Source organism: Drosophila erecta, unplaced genomic scaffold (genome assembly GCF_003286155.1).
Source record: "Drosophila erecta strain 14021-0224.00,06,07 unplaced genomic scaffold, DereRS2 tig00000092-arrow-pilon, whole genome shotgun sequence".
Lineage (NCBI taxonomy): Eukaryota > Metazoa > Arthropoda > Insecta > Diptera > Drosophilidae > Drosophila > Drosophila erecta.
The window spans coordinates 7236457-7263191 of record NW_020825207.1 but is presented as its reverse complement, the minus strand read 5'-3'; the positions used below and the strand labels follow the sequence as shown (position 1 = coordinate 7263191).

Here is a 26735-nt window from a genome sequence, read left to right as displayed (position 1 = left end):
GCATATTAGGGATTGTCAGCGAATGTAACGCGTTCTCTCGTCTTATTTTTGAAAATCTTTCACGACTCTTTGAAATGTAGGTTATGATTTAAGCTAACACATACTATTCAATATCTTTGGAATTACTATGTACTATGCACTTTATAATACTGAAGCTGCGATAATAATTATATTTATCTTCACACCTGGCGACATTTTAGTAAATGGGAGTAGGAATTAAGAATATGCAGCAGGAGGCGGGTGAAAGAGTCAAGGCGACAAAGACGATAATTCACTTTTGTTTCATTTTTCAATACACAGTGGAATAATAATGGCAAAATGAGCAACTTCGCTATGCAACAAGAAGCTGTCGCCCGCTTTCTCCTTCGGTCTCAAGATGTTCCCCAATGAACATACCAATAAACACGCTGGCAAAAGTTAGAAACATACACACACACACACACACGAGTGGAAGAGGGACGGAGACACCTTGGATCCTTCGGGGAGCAGGCGTCCCCACTCTTTGTTGTCTACTGTACTTCGTCTCGCCCGCTTATATGGCAATGTATAATTTTTATTCGCACCAAGGTTGCTCCCCACGGAAATGTCGTCGTCGAGGCATCTTCTCGTGAAGGAAGCTCCTCCCACCATCGCCCACATCCTCCCCTCTCCACCGACGTCAGCCGAAAATATTGCAACATAAAACTTTACACAAATATAATCTATAAGCAGCAGAATTCATATTAGAATCGGGCGAGTGAACGAGGAAGGGAACTTTATAGACGACACACATGTGTTTAAATGGCTGAGTGTGTGGGTGTGAGTGCAAAGGTGTGAGCTTGGCGGGCGCACAGTGGTGTGTGTGTATCTCGGAAAGTAGTTGTTTAGGTGAAAGATAAATTATATGATACACGATTTCAAGGGAGTGATTGGAATAAGAAGTTAACCACAATCACAATGTCTACAAGGACTTTTGTCACCGAAAATGGTACCAAGACCTATTGACTGAGAGCACTAATATTGGAATGGTAATCCTAAGCCAGGAGTTGATGCTGTAGTGTGTATGTATTATCCTCAATCATTAACCTACTTTCCCAGACGCTGGCCCCACTGTTTGGAGTGCCCTCAAGTTGGGCCACCGTGGTGCTGGTGATGCGCACAAAAGGGCCAATTCATTCTCGCCGGGTTTCTCGTTGGCAACCAGCGTCGCAGGAGCAGCAACAGCGGGCGCACAAGTGCGGCGGTAGCAGCACGGAGCAGAAAGACAATTTTCGGATCCCCAAACTTATCACGGCCTCTCGATTTCCCCTTAGAACATTATACAACCCACCAGAGGGCCTCGCAGGACGAGCGCAGCTCCACAAGCTCCACGAGCTCCAGCAGCTCCAAAAGCAGCAGCAACAGCAGCAGTAAACGGACGCAGTGCAGCAGCGTGTACTTGTCATATAATATGCGCGTGCGAGCAAAAGGGATGGCGAGTGCAGGAGGCGCGCTCTGGTGATAAAGTTTGGTCCTCCGTAGTGCCGTTAGTCCCGAAGAGTTCGCAGTGAGGTTAAAGCCTCACACACACCAAAACCGGGCACACACACACACATACTGGGGGCTGGTGCTCCTGCTCCCAGGTAGCCGGCAACTACAATCCAGGGCACCCAGACCTTCCGAATCGCATCCGCACGCCAAATACAGTGCAACTTAATTAAGTGGAACGCGATCAAATTGGCTCTCTGTTACTTCAGATTAGGATCCTAACTTTTGAAGTTTTGTGCCGAAAAAAAGAATATAGCATACTTTTATACAGCTTTGTAAGTGAATTTGTAGCCTACTATATTTTTGAAACTTCATTTGATATATTAAGTTATTAAGAAGTTATAGTTCGATTTAGCGATGTACGCCTGTATAGGGGACGCTGGCACTGGGCGCCCGACTAGGTTCTAGTTGATGATGATGTTCTCCATGCCGTCGTCTTGACTCGCGGGAATTCGCCGCCCGGCCTGGCCAGAAACACACAGAAAACCAGAAAAGAGCAACAAATAATGAACCGACACGTTTCGTTGTGTGTGTGTGTGTGTTACTGCTTATGGGTGTGTGGGTACTACCCATACACTGGCATGTGTGTTTACGTTCCATTTAAAACATGGAGCTTGTTTTATTATTGTCAGACAGCAGCGGCCATAACGGCCAGCCAGCCAGCGCTTTGGTCATTGGAATCGATGGCTTTACACCCAAGTGCCATAATCCAATGACGCACAGGAATACCGAATACTCGTACATGGGGCATACGCACACAGCTGCATATTGCGATACGGATGTATGTATGGGGCCTCATGGAGACATCAAAGTTGATGTGACCAGGCAGCGGCTCCAATGGGGATAGCCCACATATACAGGGTGTGTGTGCTGTTGAACCAATATGTATGGAAATGTGTTGCCTACTTTTCAGCGGCAATGTTAACAACACTACATTTCCAAATCATGTGTTCCTTGAGTTTAATTTATAATTTGTATTTGTTTAACATTTAAAGGTAGCTAATGGTGTTTATTACATTCCAATTATTCCAAAATATAGCACCCTGTAAGAGGCCTTCAATGTGATTAACCTTATCCAATTTCCAGGAGCATTCCACACTTTTAAACCGTCATTGTAAAGGCACCAAAATAGACCAAAACCTGAGGGGCAACTGGACTCACGTGTCCAGTGGCCAGTTGCCAGTGACCAGTGCCCAGTGCCCAGTGACCAGGGGAAGCCAGAAGATGCGGATGTGGGCCTAAGATGGTTCAACTCCGACCACAACAACGTGCAAGAGCAAAAACCTTACATTTGCTATTTATGAGACTGTCGAGAGTTATTAGCCGGACATGTGAACGACCCAGGGGAAGCCCAAGACGACGGCGATGGACTTGAGGCAATGCCAGTGGATGCTGGTTAGTTTACATACGTGTGCCATAGCCGTGTGTATACCAACATACATACATACATACGTACAGCAGATATACATGGATATATCTTTCGGCTAGAGGCAATAAAATATGCAAATTGAAGTCAAACTTACCAGAGGACTTGCAGTGTCCGTTGGCATTGGCAGCAGCATCAGATGCAACTACCTCATCCCGTGGGTGTTGTAGTTCTTCTGATCTCTCCTCCTGCTCCTCCTCTGCTCCTTCTTCTTTTGCCACTGCAGCTGGGACCGCTGGCTCATCAGCTGTTGGCCAGCTTTGTTGCTGTGATTCATTGGGCTCGAGCTGGGGCCGCTCGGCACCCCCTCTTCCCTCGGGCGCCTCCACCTCATCGGGCAGCTCCTCGTCCTCGTCCTCATTATCCTCGTTGTCCTCGTCGCCACTGAGCAGCTCCTCCTTGGGCTCCAGCAGTCCGGTGTTCTCCTCATCCTCCTTCTCGCCAACTGCAAAGAATGCGTACATGTATATTATAAGAAAAATGTGCCCAATAATGAAGTGTCCTCAGCTCAGTTCCCTCAGCAATTTCCATGTGGGTCTTCAGTCATGCAATGAAGTATAATTTGGCTAGTTAAAAAGTATTAAAAGCAAGTTAAAAGTTAAAAAGTAGTAGCCAAAGTATTGGTGTAAGTGCCCGTTGATCAGACTTTCGATTGCTATATTGAATGAAATTGAGAACAAATTATCGCCGCAATGCTCATATAAATGAAAGCTAATCAATTGATAACACTTCGAACACTCGCACAAATTGCTGTGAGTCGGATGTGGGCTCAGACATCGGGTGCTATGCCACCGGCTCATGCAGATTATGCCAAAGCACTCCCCGGGCGGCCATCGGGCCAAAAATTCTATTTACACGCTCCGTGTTTTATTGTGCCCCCCACCTTGCCGTGCCAATAGCTCAAAACTCAGACTCCTTGGATGGCTATTCCGGCAAAGCCGCCACCTGATCGATGGCCTCTGCCCGGCTGCCTTGTGGGTGTCGTTGTATCCACCCCCCTCCCCACACACACACAAAGAAAGCCATAAACCGAGTGCTCTCCGCCTCAAAAGTAATTGCAAGGGTGCAACAACGGAAACGGAAGCTGGTTCGGCCAAAAGAACAACTCCGGAAAATGGAAATGTGTAACATGTGTAATTGCGCAATTAAATTGAATTTTTCATACATTTCTCCAGTTGCCAGTGATGCGATGGCCAGGAGTGGGCAAGACGGATGTCCTGCTGTTGGAGGGATTCCCTCGGATTATGGGCCAGCCACAGGTGAGGAAACCATTTATGCGCTTGGTTTGGGAAAAGGTTCAGCCTGCTGAGTTTTAAAAAATTTGGAAGGCAGCTTACTTATCCAAACCCTTGATTATTACTTTTCAACAGCTATAAATAGTATAATTGTTTGGAATTTAAGAAATTTAATTTCGGTATTATGCATTATTTTGAATGTGTCTGAAAATACCATAAAAATATTAACATCTTGTGACCAAAATGACCAAAAAATAGTAGGCAAGGACACCCGACTGCCTTTCCATTTTAATCTTGAAAAGGAAGAGGTATTTCTGCGCTGGAGGACTGGAGTCTGAAGGCTGCGCGTGACCATTTCGTATTGGTGACCGCGAGGAAGGTAAGGACTTAAAATATATGGCCGAAAGGACATGCCGGAATCACACCGCAAGGAATCGCCATGGAAATGAACATTATGCATGGGTATGGTCACCATGATGGGCGTGGGGCTTCGAAAGGGAGCCCGGCGATGGGCGATGGGCGGCGCAAGAACATTTGGTTATTATTTCCATATAAAGAAGCCGAATGTTGCAGCCACTTGGAGGCGAGGCGATGCGGTGGGTTTGGGTGCTGAATGGAAGGGGGTGGGCGGTGGATGTGGATGTGGGGCAACTGTGTGCCGTTTGCGGCGGAAGTGCCGCGTATTTTAAAATAAATGCGCGTGGTGGCTGCCGGGGGAAGGGGTGCAGGGTGGGGGAAATATCAGGGCGAACGGGGTGAGAACCAGTTATGGTCGTTAAAATTGTCGAAGCACCGCAACAACAACAGCAGCAGCAACAACACAAGCAGCAAGTCAAGTTCTTTTTGTGCAAGCCAAAGAGGATATAGGTACACTGAACGAAATTAATCAAATATTTTTGCAGCTGAAGCTGCAAATCGTTAGTGTTGTACAAATAAATTAAGTGGTCATACAAATACAATTAAGTGGTTATACAAATAAATTAGGTGGTTCCAAAAAAACTAAGTGGTTATAAAATCATGTAATGGTTTTTAAGATATTCAGAATTAAATCTTTACTAAATTATACACATATACATATATAGATAGATAATTAAGTGTGATGCAATTTTATAAATAAATTGCAGGTCTGTTTCAATTATTAGAAAATTTAATAATTTTTATTATAATTATATTAACAATATTGGAGTAATCCTAAAATGTTATTCATATGAACTTAGGATTTCGGAAAAATATTTCTCGTCGTGCACGTATCTGTGTGCGTTGAACACGCTGCTGTGTGTGTGTAAGCGCCCATATGTATGCAAGCGATTTTCATTTTTGTTTAAAGCCCCCCAGAGTGCATTTCGCACTCGGTCGCTGGGTTGCCATCCCTCCCCCTCATCCTCTTCTCCTTGTGTGTGTTTGGGGCAGAGGAGTGGTGTGTGTGTGTGAGTGAGTGTGGGGCACAAGTGCCCGCATGTGTGAGTGTTTCTTACTTGTTTTTCGGCAATGGCATGTTTTTAAGCGTTTTACTCAAACATCCACGCCCCCACCACCACCAACAAAAAGGTGCACACTCACACAGAGACACCGGAACACACACATGCACACTCATGCACAGACACTTATTTGTAAACGTAATAATAAGCGTCGTCCCCTTTGACCCATCAATCCGTTGCCACTGCCATCGCCGCCCCATTCCGCATTGGAATTTCCCCTTTTCCCGCCAAATACCCCAACGCTTGCCACTTTTCCAGCTCCCAAACGGCTACTAAGCGTGTGTAGAGGGCACCACTGAGCAGCTGGGGAGGCATTCGGGGGGTGGTGGGCGTGGATTGGGTTGGGTGGCGATGGGCGGCGATGGGCGGGGTGGTTGGCCAAAACAAAGCGCGCTTGCAACTTTTATAATGGCTCGAACCGGAGTGTGTATCCGTGAGTGTGTGTGAGTGTGTGGTATTAAAAAAATAATGAAATAACAAACCCGAAGGTGTTGTTAAAAGCGCCAACAATAAATTTTATCAATAGTTGCTGGAACAAGAGATAAATGTCAGAAGCTGCCACCCGAGAAAACATGGCCAAAGAGATCGTTCGCCATTGGCGAAAAACAGTTCATATAACCACTAAAGGTGGTCAGCTTAAGCAAAAAGTTGTACTGCAGATATTGGCTCATTCATTACACCCTTTTTAAGCCATTTGATTACATGGCTGGAAAGGTTTTTCAGCTGTCCATACCACATAATTAGATGAATTTACCACTCCCTCATAAATTTAATTGTTTAATTGTTTATTATGTGAAATCAACAAAGTTTTTTTCTAGATACTTTTCAATGAAGCAAAACTGAATTTTGAATACGCAGATAAATTACTTTATGCGTTGTGATTTATAATATATTTTTATTTATAATAGATAGTTTTAAAACTTTTGTAGTCCTAAATTTAAATGACTTCCCTGGCTTCCCTTTTGATGATGGTTCTGATTAACTAAGCCTCATCCTTAATTACAGCCCGATAATTTATTTAGAAATCACCTCCTTTGCTTTGCTAGTTTTTACTGCCGCCACTTGAGCTCCCCGAACAAAAATGCTCAAGCCAAAACTAAACAACTGCCGCTCATGTGTGAGTGTGAGTGGCGCGGAATCCACAGAGCTGTCAAAATGCCACCATCACCACCACTGCCGTTGCTAATGTCGTTTGCAGTGTTTTTGCCTTCCGGCGAATCCCCAAGACGCCCCACGACCCTGTTGCCCCAGCTCACACCACCCAGCCACCCGCCACCCGCCACCCACTCATTGGCATGGCCCACAGCAAATTCTATTTACCAAACTAGTTACCATTAGACGCAGCCAATATCCCACATTATGTGCTGGAGCAGAAGCACAAGCACAAGCACAAGCAGAAGCCATTGCACATGGTAGCCTATGCCCACAGCGGATTCCCACTACAGCTCCTGGATCCTGAGATCCTTATTCCGCTGTTGTTGCTGCTGCTGCTGATGCTGCTGCTATTTTTGGCGCGCGATTTTGCCGTGCAATGGCAAATATTTTGCCAATACACCAAGGACTCGCGCTCACGTTGACGATGAGGTGAAACTGGTGGGCCAGCGGTATGGAAAGGGATGGGCTGGGTTTTCGCTGGGCGCACTGGATGACTGGGAACGGGTGGCGAGTGGCGAAAGGGGCCAGAAGGCAACGACAACTTATGGCAGCTGGAATCCTAAGCCTTTCGCCTAGCCATGGGAATTCCCCGGGAGAAGCCGGCATTTTAAAGCATTTTACGGCAGACAGTGCCTGCTAAAAATATGCATACCACTCTGTTTCGCTGCTGGCTGGGAGGTTAATCGGGAATCGGTCCTTTTGGTTAATCAATCGGGGGTCACAAAGCCGGAAAATAAACGGTGATGAACGTACAATCATTTCTAAAATCCAAAACCTCTAACTATTTGTCCTTTAAAAGCGATCTGAACACTAGAAACAAATTAAAATCGGTTTCAGAAAGGCGAATAACTTTTCTTTCTAAAAATATACTATATAATCAACTTTATAGCTGTGTTACCAAAACTTGAGTCAATCTATATTTATGATAGGTGTTCAATAAGTTTGCGGAATGTTTCTTTTCGCATTGTTGGCTCATATTTTTTGCAGTAGATGGTGTGGCTTTGTTGTTGTGGGTTGTCAATGAAAATAGCTGAGCTTCAACCTATATGTTCGGCATATATGTATGTATGAGCACATAAATCGGGGGATATACCTAGAGATGTGTACATACATACATACAGGCAAACTGGCTGGCAACGCCGTCAACAAATGAAAACTCCCCAGGGAGTTGGCGCATGTTTGTTGCTGTTGCTGCCGCTGGATGTTGCTGTTGTTGCTGCTGTTGCTGTTGTTGCTGCTGCCTCGTTGCCCAGCGCTTTTCTCGAGGGGATTGGCCAGAGAGCCGTTGCCGACTCCCCTGAGAAATACATGGCAATGGGTTTTCTGTGTTTTGTGCTTTTTTCGCGCGCCCCTCGCCGAGCGCATTGGTGCGACAGAGAAGGCTGCAAAAAGAGCAAGCCAAAGTTCGCTTTTTTATACGTTGGGGAAATTTTCATGCCCCAGCATGAGGATATCTCTCTCTGTCTCTCTCCCCTCTCTCTCTCTCCCTCTCTCTGCCACCCAATCTGTGTGTGTGTGTGAGTTAGTTTGTGTGTGCGCCAGTTGTCCTTGGGGGCCTCAGATGCCCTCAGCTGGCCACCCACAAACCACCCACCGCCACCCCCAACTCCACCTCCACCTCCACATGCACATGTGTGCATTGGATTTATTGTCAATTTTATTTGTTATCATTGTTGTTGCTGGCGCTGCTGCTCTGCTGTTATTTACACTGACACAATTTGAAATTGTATTAAAAATTAACGGCACTTCGGTTGCCTTGGCTTGGCCCGGCCGCAGAACGGAAAATGGAACCGAATCGGAAAACTGCACCGCAGTCCCAGCCAGATCACAAAAATATCCAAACGGCAGTGCTGCGTTTTGGCCAAGCCGCCTTTTATGCCCTTCAAAATGTTGTCCTTGGACCGAAATCTATGCCTAACCCTTAATGATGTACTGCCAAAAATGTTATCAAATTTATGTGACTTACCAATTTAGCAGGGTAAATGTTAGCTTATCACCAAAGTTGCAACACTTTAGCTTAACTTAAATCATAGCAATCTGTAGCTCATTAAATAAAATCCAGAGATTAGGATGAAAATTTAAAGGGTACCGAAATAATCGTACTTAAAAATCTTGTATTACCAATGTAGTACATAAAGTAAAATTGGTTAAATTGAACCCTTAGTAATATTTGCAGTAACCAGAATATTTTCTGAAAATGTGAGAAGGAAGCGTATCCCCCATTCGCCGTGGAGCAGGTTTTGTTAACCATTTACTTGTTGGTTCACCAGAACACTCAATGTTTCAACCTCATGCTGGGGGGTTTGTTTGGGTTTCGGGGGTCTCCTGGCCCCCAGAGCACCTGCCCTCGTCCCCGCCCCGCCCCATCCGCCCCCCGCCCGTCCGAACAACCAGGTCCCCACCAGGGCTCCCTCATCCAGTGTGCCCCCCATTTGGTCGCTCTCTATCACTGACAGTTAGGTGTGTTGATCCCTGGGGATTGGCCAATGCCTGCAAGCTGCTGGGCTGCAGCCGGTTTGGGCACGGAATGGGAATGGGAATGGAAATGGGATTGGGACGGTAGGGCATGGTGTGCTCTGGCCGAGAGTCGGCAGTCGAGAGCTGGAAGCGCCGAACTGGAGGGCAGGGGAATGGGCAATAGCCAAACCGGACCGGATGGTGGGCCAACGCAGGCCGAGGCCATTTGCATTTGTCACATTTTGCGGTCCCGCGAGCAAAGTTTGGCAGAGTAATGTTGTGTCCACCCCCTTTTGGGGTTTATCAAAGCAAATCAATCAGATGCACGCACACACGCTCGCAAACACACAAGCGCACACACAAACACACGGAGTACACACGTAAGCGGAGGGACATGCAGGAACACACTCAGGATATGGAAATGGAGACCATGTCAGTTGGTGGCCACCTGGGGATTCGAGTCCTGCCACTGACCACTGGCGCCCAACTTACGTTTGAGACAGGCGCGCGGCTTGGCCTGTTTGCGTCGGGACATGGCCACGTTGGCTATAATCACTGTTTAAATCACTGTTTCCGTTTCCGTTTCTGCTTTAGTTTGATTCGATATGATTCGATATAATTCGATATGATTTGATTTGGCTTGTGGGGGCTGCCTTCGCCTTGCGGCTACCGTTTCGCGCCAAAGCGATTTGTTTTGGTTTTACTATCTCAGCCAGCGAGTCCTGGCAAGCGCAGCGAATGTCCTTGTGCCTTGAGCGTCGGCAACTGACTGAATGCTGGCCCAAAAAAAGTTGGCATCAAAACAGAAGCTCTTAAAACAAAATGGTATGGCCACAGCGCAGTCGCGTGCAATGAAAGAGCGACAGAGATTGGGAGAGAGCACTCAGAATCGCAGAGGACCAGTATGAGGTGGTTGAGGTGGTAGAACACAGTCACCCAAGAACTCCCAGCCATCCGAGCAGTGAACCATCTATCAGTGCTGAACTTATTCCCCCGGGGGTTGCTTCGCTTCCATCCCCTAGAGAATCCGGGCCGGCACCAATCACGAGCGTTTCTGGGTGCCTTTTGAAGAGCCAGGGAACCCGGTAGCCCAGCAGCCAGGCAGCCAGGGAACCCATGCCGACTGCTCACAGTGTGATAGATTCCTCTATTTTGTTGCCCTCCTCGCTCGCCTGTTGCAATTATAAAGTCAAGTCAATTATTTTATTTTTCGCACGTGCGTATGGGGGGTCCATTAAAAGGGGCGCGCGAACTCGAGGCGATTTCGATTCTCCCAAGGTGCCCTGCGAATTGCAGTTTCCACTTGGTTTCTCAGCAGCGGGATAACCAACGCACACCTCCCAGCTCCTTGGTGCACCGTGAGAATCGTGTCCAGAAGCTGAGGATCCCGTGCTTTGGCAGCGGGTGACGACATCGGCAATGGGTCTTTTGTTGAGCCATCCACTCATCCATATTTCAGGAGTACCACACGCTTGGGACACGAAAGATGATGTGGTGAGACTCATCAAGAGCCACCATTTCTATGGGATGAATTAAAGAACGATTTTCAGTTGTGTTTAAGACAAAGAAAGTTTAGCCTACTGTGAACTAAATATATATTCAGTATGAATTAGAGAATGCATTTTATTCTATTTCAGCAAGATATCAAAATTGTTCTACTTATGTTATTTATTTATATATTTTTTGGTACTTTGCTTGTTTTAAGTATGTATTAGTTATCATAACTCAGTGATACTTATCTAGTCACAAAAAATCCCTGAAGTAAGGAATCGGTGATAGACTGGAAAAATTCTTATCTTCCCATTTTTAAAACCCAATGACAGCCAAGCGTTACAATTTTCAAAATAAAGCCATTGACAGTATAATTTATTAACATTCAGTTTATAATATTCAATAATTTTAAGATTTCTTGTTATGTTCTTTTGACTTGAACTTTAATAATTATTGATGAAAAACGTATCTTAGAATTTCAAAAACAAACCAATTAAAAAAAGCTTTAACAGCATTTTTTAGTTGTGTCTTATTTTTTCTATATAAACAAGAACATTTTTAGAATTCACGTTGAAGGCTAACAAAGAAAATTCAATCACTGACGAAAAGTATGCTACACAGATTGAATAAGTTTTTCGCCGCATTGATTCGCCTTGCTTTGAATCATGGGCGCCACCTACGGTAATTTTTGAAAGCTGCTAGCTGGAGACTACTGATTTGATTGGGTAGGTGTCGCTAGTGTGACACTCAAGGGCAACGGCACATGCAAAGTAAATATATTTTCTTTTAAAATCAAATTGCATACAACTTAAACTTGCAAACAAGACAAAAACTATTTGGTACCATAAACAGTCAGCAACGTAATAATTGTTTTTGGACGTTAAATTATATTTTTGCATCGTGTAATTTATATATCTTAGTGTTCAATTGAGTAGTCAACAAACAAAGGAGAGCAGTGGATTACAAAATAATATGACACACTTGTACTTTAATTCCCTTCAAACAAATTGTTTAAAGAGTATGATAAGATCACAATGAAGATCTGGATAACAAGTATTTAAATGCCTAACCATAAATCTCTAAAAACCTTCGTTATCCCTTTCTTATCCTCGATATCTCATGCAGGCACCTTGGGCACTTCCTCTTCTGGGATCTCAGAGATGTGCATGCATAAAAATTTGATACGCATATGTCGCGGAAATCGATCGATCGAGGGTCCAGTTCCGGGATACATTACTCGTTCGCCACGCAACTCCCTCGCAGGGTCCCATTCACATGTTCATTCATCGGGGGCTTCGATTGCCTTGGATCCTCCTTACCCCAAACTCGCTACTCCACACTCCCTACTCCATTGTTTACTATCGACGGAGAAGCGTAGTAAAAGTAGCGGCGGGCAGCGCCAGTTAACCCAGTGCCTGCGATCTGAGAGGATCGTCGCAAGTCGGAGGAGCGGAGGAAGAAGGTTCGGACGAAGGAGAAAAGGAGAAGAAACATCTGTCGCCACGAACAAATCCGGTTGCAAGCTGCAACACCGGCTCAAAATGAGCCACAACTACAACACAGGGAACATATGATTGAGCAGCCCGAGTGCCGAATGAAAATGGGTAAAAAACGAGGAACCGAAACGCACCTTTTGTGTTTTGGAGCAGCTGCCGTCGGTGCTTCGACGGAGTCTTGGAGGATCGGCGTGTTGGGGGCACCAGACACTGCGCTCGGCAGCCTGTTGATGAGCCCACAATGCACACATGCTGCAAGCTGCAAGCTATTCGTGCTGCGGATGATACGGGCTCTGTGTTGAGCCGGTGGGTCCAACATAATGATAAGTGCCCGTCGAGGAAGCCGTCCACATTAAATTCGGCGTTTGTCGCTCAATGGCAGCTGCCACCGATTCCTTTTGGGGGGCTTGGGCAAAACCAAAGGGCTGGACCACCACTCGTCTTAAGCCTGAGTGTCGAAAGTTCAGATAGGTCAAGTTGTCAAAATATGTGGAGACAGTTGCTGCGGCTTTGAGATTCATTCATGAGATTTTCGCGGCTCAGTTCGCTGAATGAATTCAGCGATCCGCCTCGCAAGGCAATAAAACTTCAAAATCAGGTTTGTGCTAAGCCTACTTAAATATAAACGGAGCATTAAAGTAAGCATTTTTACAAATATTTATTTTCCTAAAAAGGATAGCAGTTGAAATTCCGCTTTCGTATTTTTACTGGCACTGCCTTTTGTTATCCATTTCCTGTTCCAGAATTCGCACTAGTCATTCTAGCACTCAACATCCCTTTTGGCGCTCTAAGTGTGAACATATGCTGCCTCTTTGTATTGTTTCACTATGTCACCCTTACCTTGGCCTTTTCTCTCAGTGCAGCACGTCGGTTGGTCATAGGAAATATGGTATATGGTATATAATCTGATCCCAACCAAGCCACGCCAAGAAGTAACACTATAAAAAAAAAGAAAAATAAAAAAGAGAAAAAATAAAAATATGTTTCTAAATTTCGTTTTATATTTTTACTACGACATAATAAGTAAATATAAGATATTTCGCATGACTTTTATTAAGTGTTTAACTTACTCACTTGACCCTTCCTTTTCCACCGATACGACAACGCTCGACGCTCTCGCAGCTCATTCGCCGGATCTGGCAGCGCGCAGGCACCAATTTTGAAAGTGGTGCACAGAAAGTGAAGAGGACAAGCAAGGCTCATTCGAAATTTGTGCGTGCAACGCGAAGGACGTGCCGCTCCGTAGCTCGCTGTCCCGCTCTCGCTCGCCCCCTCTCTCGCTCGCTCTCGTACTCGCACGCGTCCGCCGCTTGGCATTTGTTGTTTGCCACATTTTCGCGCCACCCCCCGAAAAAAGAAAGTCGAGGAAACACAAATACGAGTGCGAAAAGCGAAAATCGGCAGAAGTTAGTGCGACCTTTGGTGACGTCAGAGGCAGCGGAAAAATCGCCAGGATGTCTGCCAATCAGCAGCAGCAGGCGAATCCATCGGCGGCCCTCGCCGCACCCGCCGCCTCCTCGGAATACCTGAAACGCACCTGCCTCATCTGCGGCTGCCACACCAACCAGACGATCAATATCTACGAGCCCCGCTCCGGACCCAATATCGTCCAGCTAATCCAGGCGAAATTCAAGTTTCAGGTATGGATTTTTCCCATCTTTGAGAAATATCTAAAACCCAGCCAGGGCGGGGGGGCGTGTGGAACGTATGAAAATCGATATTGGGGCAACTCGGCGGATGAGTCATGCAACGAAGGAACGTCCTTCGGACAAAGTTTTCCCTCTGCGCCTGTAGCCGCGTGTGTGGGTGTGTGTGTGTTTTTTTTTTGGGTTAAAAGGGGATGAACTTCGCTGGGCGGAAAATGGGCGGGATGCCAGCGGCAGAGCGACAGGCACTTCTGTAGCCAGGTAAAGGTAACTGCCGCACAGCATCCCACTGGGAAAAATGTGGCAAGCCATTTGGTGATTGATTTCCGGCGCAGCTATCTTATATTTTATAGGGCTTATATCCATCAAAGAAGTTATGTCTCTATTCTAGCGAATTTATGAAATAGGAATGCCTTGATGGAAGTTCTAAAATCCTTTATAGCTCTCTTTTAGATGATTAGTATAGCCACCTTTTCCTGTGCCCCTTAAACTGCATATCCTGTCGCCGAGCAGCTGATGCATTTCCCTGACATCCTTTGGTAATTGGACACTTTGCACATGTGCCACTTAGCTCGATTCCTTTCCCATAATTTTTAACAGCTTGTTCTAATACGAGCGGTGAGCAGTGAGCAGTGAGCAGTGCGGTGTGTGTGGGAAATGCGGCAGCGGAAGATGGCCAGGGAAATCGATCCTGGCTGGAGATCCTCGGCTTGTTTTCTGTGGAAGTGAGTTTCGGGTCTCGGATTACAGGCACTCCTCGCCCAAATGACTACCCGTGTACAATGGCTACCTGTACCGCCACACAAACCTGCTCGCAGGGCAGCTGTGCGTTGGATTTGCTGAGATTGCTCCAATTTCTGCGGGCAGTGAACGAACCCGCTCTGCTCGTTCGCTTCTTTTCCATATACCAAACGACAGCTGTATTTGCCGGTTGGTCGGCACTCAAAAACTCCAACCCATCAGGGTTCCTGGGTTCCTGGGTTCCTCGGTTCTCTGCTGCTGCTTTATCAGCTCTTCATGGTCCCGAGTGAGTTTTTTCGCATATCAACTATTGAACTCGAATACCTGGATGCGAGTTCACAGTTTATTGTTTGTGGGACGAAGGGATTTCCTCTGAAGCATTGGTGGTTGGTTGAACCCTTGCAGGATGCCAAATATCTTTGCTTAGAAATTCCGGTTTCTTAAGCTGCGCAAATCCAAACAAAAGATCTACCCCTGGCACACGGTGTACATAGGTGATTTCAAATCCCCGAATTTTCCAGCCGAAGTCCTCGAAGTGCCGAAACAAAGTACCCAGCTAGACAACACTTCCATTTAAAGGTCTTCGTTTGGTTTGGTATTTTTGGGGAATAGCTAGTTCTAGGGTTTCCTTGCAATTGGATTAGAAAGCCAGGCTGATTGCGACGATACAGCGAGGAGAGTTCTTAAAATGAAGCCCTACGAAAACATAAACAATTGTAAGTGCCTGCTAACATAGTTTGTACAAATACTGGGTATCTGGTGGATTGTATTTCAACACACTTTCGGAGTAGCTCTATACTCTATACTTTCATTGAAACATTGTACCTTACTAGCATTGCTTGTATAGCAATAAATTTAATTACGAAATGCTTGGGCCGCACGCTACGCCATTTCATAATAACAATAACCCTCAATATCAGACCCTCGAGTCTCACCCTCTTCGCACTCAGATATGCCAACCCCGTGGGCATCGTTAGAGTTTCGTTAGAACCATTTCGCGAAACCCTATATGGTGGGCACACACCACCTGCCGTGATCGTAGCCTGGCAACCGATCACCCCCACAGAAAGTACACCCTCGCCGGGTTGTCCATAAGCTTCCTCCATGAGGTTCTGAAAGACAGTGCCATAAACTCCAGTTGCAATTACCTTATCAGGCTGCCTCCCCCAACTCCCTCTGCTGTGCACTCAGAAAAAGCAGCTATTGTATATGCACCTGTACTAACAAAAGCTTAAGGAGATCTTCTGGAACTAATGGGTTATGTTTAATCATATTTATCCATGTGGCAAGTTGAAACATATCTTTGGAGTGCACAGCGATTTCTCGCAGTGCAGCTGCGATCGGCGTGCGTGTGTGTGTGTGTGTGGTTTTCTGTCTGCTTTGCACCTGGCCTGCAATTTGCATTATTATACCGTTTACACATGGCCCTTGGAGCACACCTTTTCAGCGCCGCAGCCAAAGGTAAACAGGCAGCCACAGTCGCCCCTGATCCTGATCCCCTCCTCCGTCGTCCTGGCCGATCCTTCGGCCCCCGCCCCTCGCCACCCGTTCCCTGCCCCGATCACCTTTATCTAATTTTTCGGAGCAGCTGTCGCGCATGCGCGTGCCTAATGGTCGTCATAGTTGGGTTTAACCCAGTTCCCGCTTCGGTTCCACTCGGCATTTATTTTTCTGAGTGTGTGTGTGTGTGTGGATAGGGCGCGTGGCTCTTGGCCAAAACGAGTTTAACCGAATGTCCCTTTGCCTTGTTACTGGTTACTGGTTTTCCGTTCCTTGGTGGACCAGCTGCTACTGCGGGGCGCTTAGTTTTTTGCTGGCAGGTGCACGAAATTATTGATACCCCTGGAATGCTGAGGTCTGCCTGGGTAATTAATATGCCCGGGTCGTCTGGCAGTTGTTTTCGGAATTGTTATGGTTTTTTTTATTTTTGCACCTCTGGCTGGATGCTCATTAGTGGTCGGGTGTCGAGAGCGATCACTAAGTGCATAGGCGTATCGTAATTTTCGAGAGGTTTATTCTGTGGTTATGCCTGGCTTCAGATTGCGAGTCACGCAATCGGATTTGGGTCAATTTTCCTTCTAAGGTCGCGTCCTGATGACCCTAACGGTTTCTTGGCTATAATCAATAAATGATTGGCCTTGATGGCTTTGAAAGTTACCATGTAACCGCCTTCGGTTCGCCTCTAATGGCATTTTAGCCTTCATTTGGAATGCTACATATCAGTGCGCCACAGTAAGCAATTTAATAAATTGCTATCCATCCATTTAATTCAAATTCCAAATGGGCTTGAACAGTTATCTGGGTGACTAGCAAGAGTTATAGCCCTGTATATAGTATGCTAACCAATTGTTGGACATCCCGTGCTCATCTATTCCTTGTCTCGCTACTTTCAGCCCCTCAATGAGGACAAGTTCCTCTGCTTCAGCTGCAACAACTGGCTGATCAACTGGCACTCCCTGCAGGCGGTCAACAGCAATGAGGCCGAAAGCCAGAGCCAAAGTCCCTCGCACATGGGCAACAGTGTGCTGCAGCAGGAAAGGACGAAGCTGCGTCCGGTGGCGATGGTGCGGCCCATGGTGCGGGTGCAGCCCCAATCGCAGCCGCAGCCGCAGCCCCAAGCTCCAGTCAATCCCACACCCGCGCCCATAGTCTACTCAAAGCGACGAGCCAGCAGACGCAGTGCCTCCGTCAGCCGGATGAGTCGTGTACTGCGTCAGTGTTGTCTGGACAGCTTGCGGCGGAGTCCCAAGAAGCGCAATCAGCAGTCGGTGTTCGTCTGCCTCAGGCCGCAGGGCCAGAAGAGGAGCAATGTGATCTGCAAGGTGGAGTGTGTGGCGCCGCGCAGGAAACCAGTGGAGCGACTGGCCAAGGTAGCCGAGGTGGCAGCCACACCCTTGCCCAATCCACGTACCACACCCACTTACCAAAGATTCCCGCAGCCCAGTGTGGATGGCAAAGTAGTGGCCATGTTCCGGCGACTGGGCACCACACTTAGTCGGGAAGAACCCGCCGCATCTGCAGCAGCATCAGTCCCCGCCTGCTCGAAACTCCCGCAGATCATGAGTCCTTTTGAAGAGAGGCCGCGCTGGACGCGGGACCTCGATGAAGATGAGATACTGCTGGAATTCGATACCGCCATATCCGAAGTCCTGCCCACTGCCCGCTATCAGGTTACCCACGAGGAGAACAAGGAGAACAAGGAGAACGAGCAGGCACAAGAAATGGAGCTGGAGCTGGAGGAAGAAGAGGAGGAGGAGGCGGATGGACGAGCGGAACTGGAAGTGGTTCAGGAAGCGGAAGCGCCACTGGAACCGCAGAGCCACCACAACCAAGGAAACAGCCACCAAAATTCCCACCAAGCTTCAATCCAACTCGCTGGCCTGCGATTACCAATGGGCCTTAGCATTAGCCTCGTCTAAAAACGATGGGTCCAATTAGTGCCCCAAACACAAGATAGTCAAATTGCATGCACAATACGCAAATTATGAGCATTAGCAAATGTCTAATTTAATAGTACCTCGATTACATATTAATTGTTAGTCAAATACCTTAATTAATTAGCGGACAAAAAACACACACACAAAACAACAGAAGACCTAAGAATGTTAAGTTAACGGATGTGGAAAGCTATATTTAAAATATACATATTAGTTGTAGGCAACTCCCCGTCTTACCCAGAACAAAAAAGAAAAACAAAAAGAGAATCCCCTCGAGCCAATGTAGTTGAATTTGTTTGTTTGCTCCAAAAGACAAAAAGTATTTCAAAATAACATGCGAAATAAAAATAGCACAAAAGCAATCAATATATAGTTGAAATGGATTTTTATTTTAAAATGTACGGGCGGTATGAATTTCCTACGAACACAGATTCGTTCCTGGAGCTCGCAATGAACTTTATGGAATAAAATTAATTTCACATTTCCCGCTCAATGTTTCTATTTTATTTAAATGTGACCGCCGAAAAGTATGCAGCTTAGTGCACTACTAGTTTGGCGCTGCCAACTTGTTTTCTCACTGGCGCCGAAAAGTAGGCTCCTATTTTAAGTGCTTGTGGCGTCAAAATCAAAATATATGTAGAACTGCACATTTTCACAGAAAATATTTCTCTAAAATATGGTAAAAATACTATCACACAAACTTAAGTACCATTATTTTTACAAGACATGGAATATCTTTAAATTAACTGAAGTTATTGTATTTTATTAAATTATGTTCTTGGATAAATGTTTTGTTAAATCAGTAATTGAAAAGCTATGAAAAATCCTCACACTCGAAATCAACTGTGGGATATTCCAGAACCAACGACCCAATCTTAGATGCATATATCATTAGTTTTCGCCTTGCGTGCGAAAGTCCGATGTGTAATTGTTGATTTCTGATGCTCTAGCGTATTTATTTGATTTAGGCAATTGCGTAGTGAGAACGAACGTGTTGAGGTCAGCATCGTCGTTGTTGTTCATGCAACTGAGACAGCGGTGCGTATACCTATTTTGGCTTACAATCTGGCATTTCATCAATTCGAACTGATGACTGAGTGGCTGACAATTGTGGTTTCGCCGACATGACTGGCAACGTTAATAATGTGGTGCGGAAATTTCTACGCGCACCTCAAGTACGCTTTATTGAGACGGCGACTAAGGTTACTTTTATTTATAAATAAAATTCATCGTGCCTTCTGAACTTGAAGATGACTTGGCGCAACGTCGATGGCGAAGGAGAGAGCGTGCAGTTTCCGGAAATCGCGTATACGCCCGATGGCCGTGCGAAGAGCTTATACATATATACATATACATATACCTCTTGATTCTCGCGACGATTCTGCCGCCTACGAATGACGGTCAAGGTTGAGGCAGCTTCGCGCGTCTTGCCACACGGCGCGTTCTACGTTCTGCCTGCCAGAGATTAAATCATTGAGTGCTGTGAGACATTTTTAGCCCGTCCAAGGATGCGCGGTCTTGCCAAAAAAGTGTAGACTTGTCTAAGGTTAGTGCTGCACAGAGAGAAACGTACCAGTCGAATATAAATAATTTATTAAAAAAAAATATGCACATTTTGCATTACCCTATCTAGACTTCTCAATATAAATAAAAGCGACCTGTAACACACGTTTCTTACTCATGAGATTTATGTAAAAATATTCAAATTACACGCATCGTCCAGATATCTACTGGCAACATTAAATTAACGCCTAATTCGACTGCGATAATTCACAGGGTTTATATTTATCCCCGCCCGCTGGAGATGAACTCTCACTTAATGAGTGCAAGTTGTTCTGCTGAACGCGAGGAGTTCGACTGGTTTTGGTTCGGTTCCTGTTTGTGCACGTTTAATTAGCATAAATTGAAAAGGGAATTCGGCAATAAAGCCCCCGCGGCAGGAAGCTTAATCAAGCGATCGTTTGAACCCCAGCCATGTGATTACAACAACATGAGCCTCTGGGGCACACACATGCATACGAGTATATCCTGCCCCACGAAAACATTATGCAATGTACGCACAAAACGCTTCCCGTTGGCTAGATCGTATATTTGGCTGCACTTTTGCATTTTGCCCACGCGGTGAAAAATTGTGCGACAATTAGTTCAGTGCGCTGGCCAAGCGCCCCGAAAAAACTGGTTTTCCTCCAAAAAACAAAAAAAACAGAGTATTAAAGTATAAAAGTCAGGCTGCTGTGGGCGGCGCGACGAGATGCGTGTGTGCGAAAAATCATTCACTTGTGTACGGGCCAGTACGAGCCAGTATACCCATTGAAATTGTTTAATAAATCGAAGCCGAAAGAAACAGAAATCGAGCAAAATGAACTCGACTGAAAATCAACTGAAAAGTGAACAACAAATACCTTGGGACCGCAAAAAAATCGCACGCACGGCAACGATTAAGGCATGAGTACTCGAAATTCAGCCCCAGAGGCTGGAGACAAGGCAATAACAATGCTAACGGCCGCTTTATGAACAATTATGAACCGCGGGCGAGTTCGCCAAAAAAAAGGAGAAAAAAAGGGGAAAAAGAAAAAACAAACCAAAAAAGATATCCAACAAAATACAAAAAGGCCCAAAACACAGTATCCAAATTCAAAACTTGAGTTGGGGGCGCATGCGTCACGCGCATGTCACTTTGCGAAGACAGAAATTACGAATATTATTCAATAAAATTGAAATTGTTGCTTTCACAGGCAAGGCAGACTGGTTGGGATTTACTGTTACTATATCTATATATAAATGTATATACCTAGCAATAATTTGCCGATTTTTTGCGGCTATTTTGGTGGCCTAGTTACCTTCGGTTCTCGAGTGGCGCGAATTTCGCTTTCAATTTCGGGCAGCCGCATTGCGCAAGATTCGTTAAATGATTTGGCAAAAAGACAGATAGTTTGTTAGCTAAGCTCCATTTCAAGTTCACCATTGTGGCTTGATTATGATAATACCCTAGACCAATTGCAGCCCCATTTTTTGTTTATTGTTTGTAATAAGTTTATTTATGGTTAACACGCATAATATAATTTATTGCATCTACAGACTAATGCGTCTGCAAGAAATCGAAATTAAAAGCTAAAAATGAAAAATATTTTTATTCTCTCCTGTAATAATCCGTTTTGCTGTTTCCTCCGTTTTTTCGCGGTTGGACAACCAAGTTTCCTACATCTAAATATGCAAATATTAGACTAATAAAAGTGTGCAAATAAAAACAATTAAAAGAAAAAGGTGCGAAAATTGCGAGTGGGTTGGGTGGAAAATGTGGAAATCACCTTTGCCTGCCCCCCGAATGTTAAACCTAATGACCTGAGAATCTAATTAAATTTTACTTGGTTCCAATCCGAATTACATCCGTATTACTCACATCTGGTTTAGTATGGCCGCAGTTCTATAACTGATTTTTATGGCAGCCGTTTGAGTTATGGGTGTGACTATTCTATATCTAACCTAATTGCACGCTAAATAAAAATGTTTATGGGCCATAAAAGAATACTAAATCTGCATACAAGTCGCCAGGAATATTTTGTGAATATTTTGTGAGGATATTTAGGCATATACACTCGTAGAAGTCAGCTGGGACTTTGTGATAATGGTTGGGCCCGTATTCTATTTCTATAGTTTTTCAAACACAACAACGACTTATAAACCCTACAATCTATCAACTGGTTAATGGTCAATCATATATATTGATTACGTTACGTATAATCTTAAGTGTCTACCAAACCAATTATCTCTGTGTTGTATTCCTTAAGCTATTGGCAGTGATGGTTATCGTCATGTTTCAGATAAGAAAGGGCTGGCAGAGTTCCACATGATCCAACGAAACCCCTCGGGAAATTCGCTAATAAACATTCGTTAACTATAGGTATCTGTTCCTAACCTAGGTTGGGCTACGGTGTTCGGGGTGCATGGTGGTGTCTGTGTGGGACGTTTAACAAGTTGGACAGCATCACAGTGTACAGCCATTAATTTCACATACGTTAGCCGTTCTAAGACGGAGTTCTATAACAGAGTACTATCTCCCACTAAAATTAATCAACAATATGCCCCCATTCAGCGATCCCAAATGGATCGCCTAGTTCACGGGCGATATGGCCTGTCCGAATTTCCTGGCCCTCTGGCCGAATCCCTTGCTGCCATCCGGACCCATTGGAGTGCGCACCAGGCTCTCGGCGGCGCGCTGGGCAAACGATCCGGAACGCGACCGAGGCGATCCGTCGAGGAAGCTTCCGGTGCGGGATCTTGGTTGGCCATCGTAGCCATCGCCACCGCCGTGCTTGTAGTTGCTCAGGAAGCTTCCGGTGCGAGATCGTGGAGAGCCATCGAAGCCCTCCGATCCAAAGGAGCAACGACGATCGTATCCCGAGTCCGTGGATATGCGTCTACCGCCAATGTACTGGGCATTATCATATGCCGCCAGCTTGCTGCTCAGCTGCTGGAAGTTGTTGGAGTAGCGACGTGGCCACACCTGGTAGCCACCGCCTCCTCCGCCCACCAGCTGATCGGCTTGGATGGGCTCCCGCTCGATGTTGAAGTCGTTCGAAGGGCGACGATAGAAGCCACTGCTCTCGCTGGCATTCGAGAAGGTCCGCTCGAACTGCATGGATCCGTTGGAGAAGCGACGCTCCTGGCTCTGATTGTTGCCCTGGCAACTGCCATTGGAGCACACCGAGGTCTTCCGGTAGCTGGTGTCCGTGGTTTGGGCAAAGTCTGAGACCCTTCTGGAGCATGGACAGCTCTCCGAACAGTTGGAATCACGGCGTTGGGGAACTCCAACTCCACCCGTGTCCGAGCAATTGCTGGCCCTTCGCGACATCGAAGGATTGGCCTCTGGCGTGAAGTTCTGCTCGGAGCAGTTGGACAGACGGCGCTGCAGATTGCTTATGCCAGACACCATCGGATTACCGCCTGCATTGGCAGCAGAAGATATAGGCGAAACATCGCCCAAGGCGGCGGCTGTGTTGGCCGAAATCGTCGATGTGTTGCTGTATCGCCTGGGACCATAGCCGAAAAAACCGGTGGGACCCACCTCCTGGCTCTGGTTGCCAATGCTCCCACGGGGCTGATAGTGCTGATACGGATTGCCATGGTAGCTGGGACCCGTTTGCTGGTAGTAACTGGGCTGGAAGTCCGAGTTGTTGCGCTTCAGTTTGAAGCGCAGATCCGGGACTGTTTCGTGGCCGGAGAAGCTGCCACCTCGACTCCTCTCGTAGTTGGCGTCGTTGTAGTAGCGATAGTTCTCCACCATCCGGGCCACCGGGGCGGCGATCTGGATGACGGCTGCCTTCTTGCCGGTCTTCTTCTTGGGCGCCACCATCTCGTAGACCTGGAAGGGACCACTCAGATGACGGGCATCCCTGGCGGAGGAGGACTCCAGGTACTCCACAAGAGCGCACTCCTTTTGCTGCAGTTCCGGATACTTGTTCATGAACTGGCGCACATCCACGGGAATGGCCATACCGGGCTTGAGGATGCGTATGAGCGCAATCTCACCGCACGGCGAGAACAGATCCGATACCTTTTCGATGGTCAACTTGTCCAATGGCAGATCACAGGCCACGATCGTGCGGGAGGGCATGGTTTCATCGAAACTGGGCAGCGGCTCGATTCTGCGCACCTTGGTGCCCACATCATTCAGCTCGATCTTGCGGGACTTGCGACGCACTGCATCTCCAACCACCTTCCACTCCCTGGTCAGCTGGCGAACCCTCTTGAAACTGGACACCAATTTAAGGCTCACGAAACCCTCCTTGTTGCGTCGCACATGCTTCAGCAGGAACGCATCCTTCAGGATGCTCTCATTGGAGAAGTAGAACTCCACGGCTTCGGTGATTTCAACAGCCAGTTCCTCGCTGGGAATGAGTGAGGGATCGAGGGTATCTATCTCATTGGGTCCTTGGGGTTCAGAATCCAGCTCCTGGTGGGGCTGCACTTCCTGCTCTTTCTCCTGCGGCTGCTCCACCTCCTTTTCCTTCTTCATGGTGAGGAATGAACGATGATTTCGCTTGGCCTCCAGTACCGGTGAGTTGGCTGGTGCGACCGCGGGAGGTGGAGAAGCATCCAGAGTGAAGTTGGGATGCAGATAGATGTTATCCATCTGGTGCTTGCGGAACTTCTCCAAATTGGCCTCACTCAAGACGGCCGGTGGCGTTGTCTGGCGCTCGGTTAAGTCCACCTCGTTTATGATGTGATTGTCCACGGCCAGGGGCTTCAGCTCATCGCCCTCCTCCGAGGATTCATCCGAGTCGCCAATGGAGGAGCCCATGCCCACGTCCACCAGTTGCTGATCAGTGGGCGACATGGGTGGAGCAGAGGGTGAAGTATCCTCCGAGGTGCTGCCATTGCTGCTGCCCAGCTGCGAGTCCAGGGACTCCATTTGGTGGAGCAGTGCCTGGGCAGAGCGCCTGGCATGCATGCGTAGCAGCTTGCAGGGCAGCGATGAGGACAGCGGTACCACCGCCTGGGAACTGCAGCTCGGCTGCTCATCATCCAGTTCCTCCAGCTCCTTGGGCTTCTCCATGGCAGCTGGTGATTCCGTCGCTTTCATCACAGGCACAGCGGTGAGAATGGGTGCTAGGATGGGAGTGGGGTCCACAGGACTCACGTGGAACGTGTGAGCCTCTGCTCCGGCATGTGGAGCCTTCACCTCATACACCTGCTCCGCCTGCTTCGCCTGCTCCGCCTGATCCCTGGCACTGCTCATGGCTCCAACGAACGACCTTGGCTGATGCTCTGAGATGTTTTTGGGCACTCCAGCAAAAGCGAAAAGCTGTCTTTCCTTCTTTTTGGCTCTACTCTCTATCGCTTCTGACCAGGCCAAGCGCAATTTCTTCCCAATTTCTCCGCTCTCCTCTCTCTCTCGCTCTCGTTCACTTTCACTTTCAAGTTCAGTGGGGAAAAGCTCGCTGCGGGAGCTGCACCTTACATCGAATGGGCCCGATTAGCCAAGATGTGCATCTGGGTAACGTGTAACCCGAACTGAAACGCTCATCGAACGTCAGCTGTTGCTGGTGGCAATGTTGCTGTTGCTGATGTTGCTGTTGCTGTTGTAGTTGCAGCAGCAGTGGCTGGTGTGTTTTATAGCGCCGTTTGCGTAATATTGTCTGCAACGTGCCTGGAATTTGTTTGGGGCGTTTGTCGCCTGGGTTTTTGTTTTATTTCTTTTTCTAGGCCGCGCTTGACACCGATTTGCCAAAAGTTAATAAATAAAAGTTCAATTAACAATTTCGACTGCGTTTTGGGTAATTTTCGAGTTCAAGTTGTTGCCGTTGTTTCTGCTTGTTGGTTGTTGGTTGTTGTTGCCCGTTTCCTAACTAAAAAGGTATTTCCGTAAGGCTTTCGGTTGAACTTGTGTAAACTTTCTGTTTCGCACGCGACTAAATTGAGTTCATGCAACGCTGCAACGCGGAGATCGACTGAAATTGCAAATTGATTTGAGGTCGGTTAAATACCCTCTGCTTTCGTTTCAATTTTTGTTTTTTTTCTGCCTCTTTTTTCGTGTTTACAGCAGCAGGCGGCCGGCGGCAGCGACGTCGGCAGCGACGCCAGCGGCGGCGGCAGCGGCGTTATTGAGCGGCCCAAGTACGCACGATAACAACAGCGAAAAGCCAATAGCAACAACAGTGCTCAGCGGACGGCAGCGGGCGGCAGCGAACGGGAGCAGCGACGTCGGCAGCGACAACTTATTGGCAACACACACGAAACTTGTTGCGTTGCCAGCAACAGCTACAACAACAGCAGCAAACACAGCTGCACTAACAGCGAACACACGAGCAACAATTTCAAACGCAGCAGCAGCAGAGGCTACAACAGCAGCAACACTACGAGCAGCTTGAGCAAACACAACAGCAACATTGCCAGCAAACACAACCAATGCAGCAGCAGCAACACGAACAGGCTGCAACAGCTGCAACACTGAACGCAGGAGCAGCAACACCTCAAGCAACAATACCATCGGTATGGAAATCAGCGACAGCAATCGCAGCAGCAATACCGCGGACAACAACAGCAACACCACGTGCAACAACATCTAACACAGCGGCAACAACACAGGCTGCAACCGCTGCAACACTACGAGCAACATCAGCGAACAAAAGAGCAACATTACGAGCAAACCACGAACAACCATATCAGACACAGCAGCAACACTACTAGCAACAACATCTGACAAAGCAGCAACAACACAGGCCACAACAGCAGCAGCTTGGCCAAAAGCAACAGCAACACATTGGCGGCATTTGCATATGCATTTGCTCAATGCATTTGTCAGCTCGCTGCATATGCAGCTACACGTTTGACATTAGAGTCGCGCAGTGTACGCGCACACACACACACATAGCCACTTCCGATTTGCATTGATCGGCTGAAAATTGGGAAAGTGCTTTTCGCGTGGTGACCTCGTTGCACAAAAATAACACACAACTGCAATTGCAATTGCTATTGCAATCGCAATTACTGCGTCCAGAACGAGCCGTTTATCTCCGAGGGGAAACAGGAAGGAAGCTGCGGCCAGCGACAACAAATTGCAATTTGAGGGTTACACACTTGACAACCCAGAGACGCCGATCAATTGCAATCAATTGCAGGTCAGTTCCGCCTTGCAACAAGGCGATCGCGCACGCGAAACTTATC

The 26735-nt window shown here is 47.0% G+C and overlaps 3 protein-coding genes across 3 annotated transcripts in view; 1 reads left to right on the top strand and 2 right to left on the bottom strand.

Annotated features, from left to right (window-relative positions):
• The window catches only part of LOC6549538 (zinc finger protein 423 homolog), a 30082-nt gene extending 20048 nt beyond the window's left edge, over positions 1-10034 (bottom strand). The window contains exons 1-2 of the mRNA XM_026981062.1: positions 9750-10034; positions 3030-3377 (exon numbers count right to left, since the gene is read on the bottom strand). Of these exons, the coding sequence (XP_026836863.1) occupies positions 3030-3377; positions 9750-9792 (391 nt within the window). The 5' untranslated portion in view covers positions 9793-10034. The remainder of the gene's footprint in view (positions 1-3029; positions 3378-9749) is intronic.
• Positions 10035-13413: 3379 nt separating this feature from the next.
• Positions 13414-18439, top strand: LOC6549541 (protein phyllopod). The gene is made up of 2 exons (XM_001975593.3): positions 13414-13884; positions 17025-18439. The coding sequence occupies exons 1-2, from the start codon at positions 13699-13701 to the stop codon at positions 18048-18050; spliced, it is 1212 nt and encodes a 403-aa protein (XP_001975629.1). The 5' UTR covers positions 13414-13698; the 3' UTR covers positions 18051-18439.
• A 2629-nt stretch (positions 18440-21068) lies between these two features.
• On the bottom strand, positions 21069-25552 carry LOC6549330. The gene has a single exon (XM_001975594.3). It carries the CDS (start codon positions 24805-24807, stop codon positions 22180-22182), a length of 2628 nt encoding a protein of 875 aa, XP_001975630.1. The 5' UTR covers positions 24808-25552; the 3' UTR covers positions 21069-22179.
• Positions 25553-26735: the final 1183 nt, after the last annotated feature.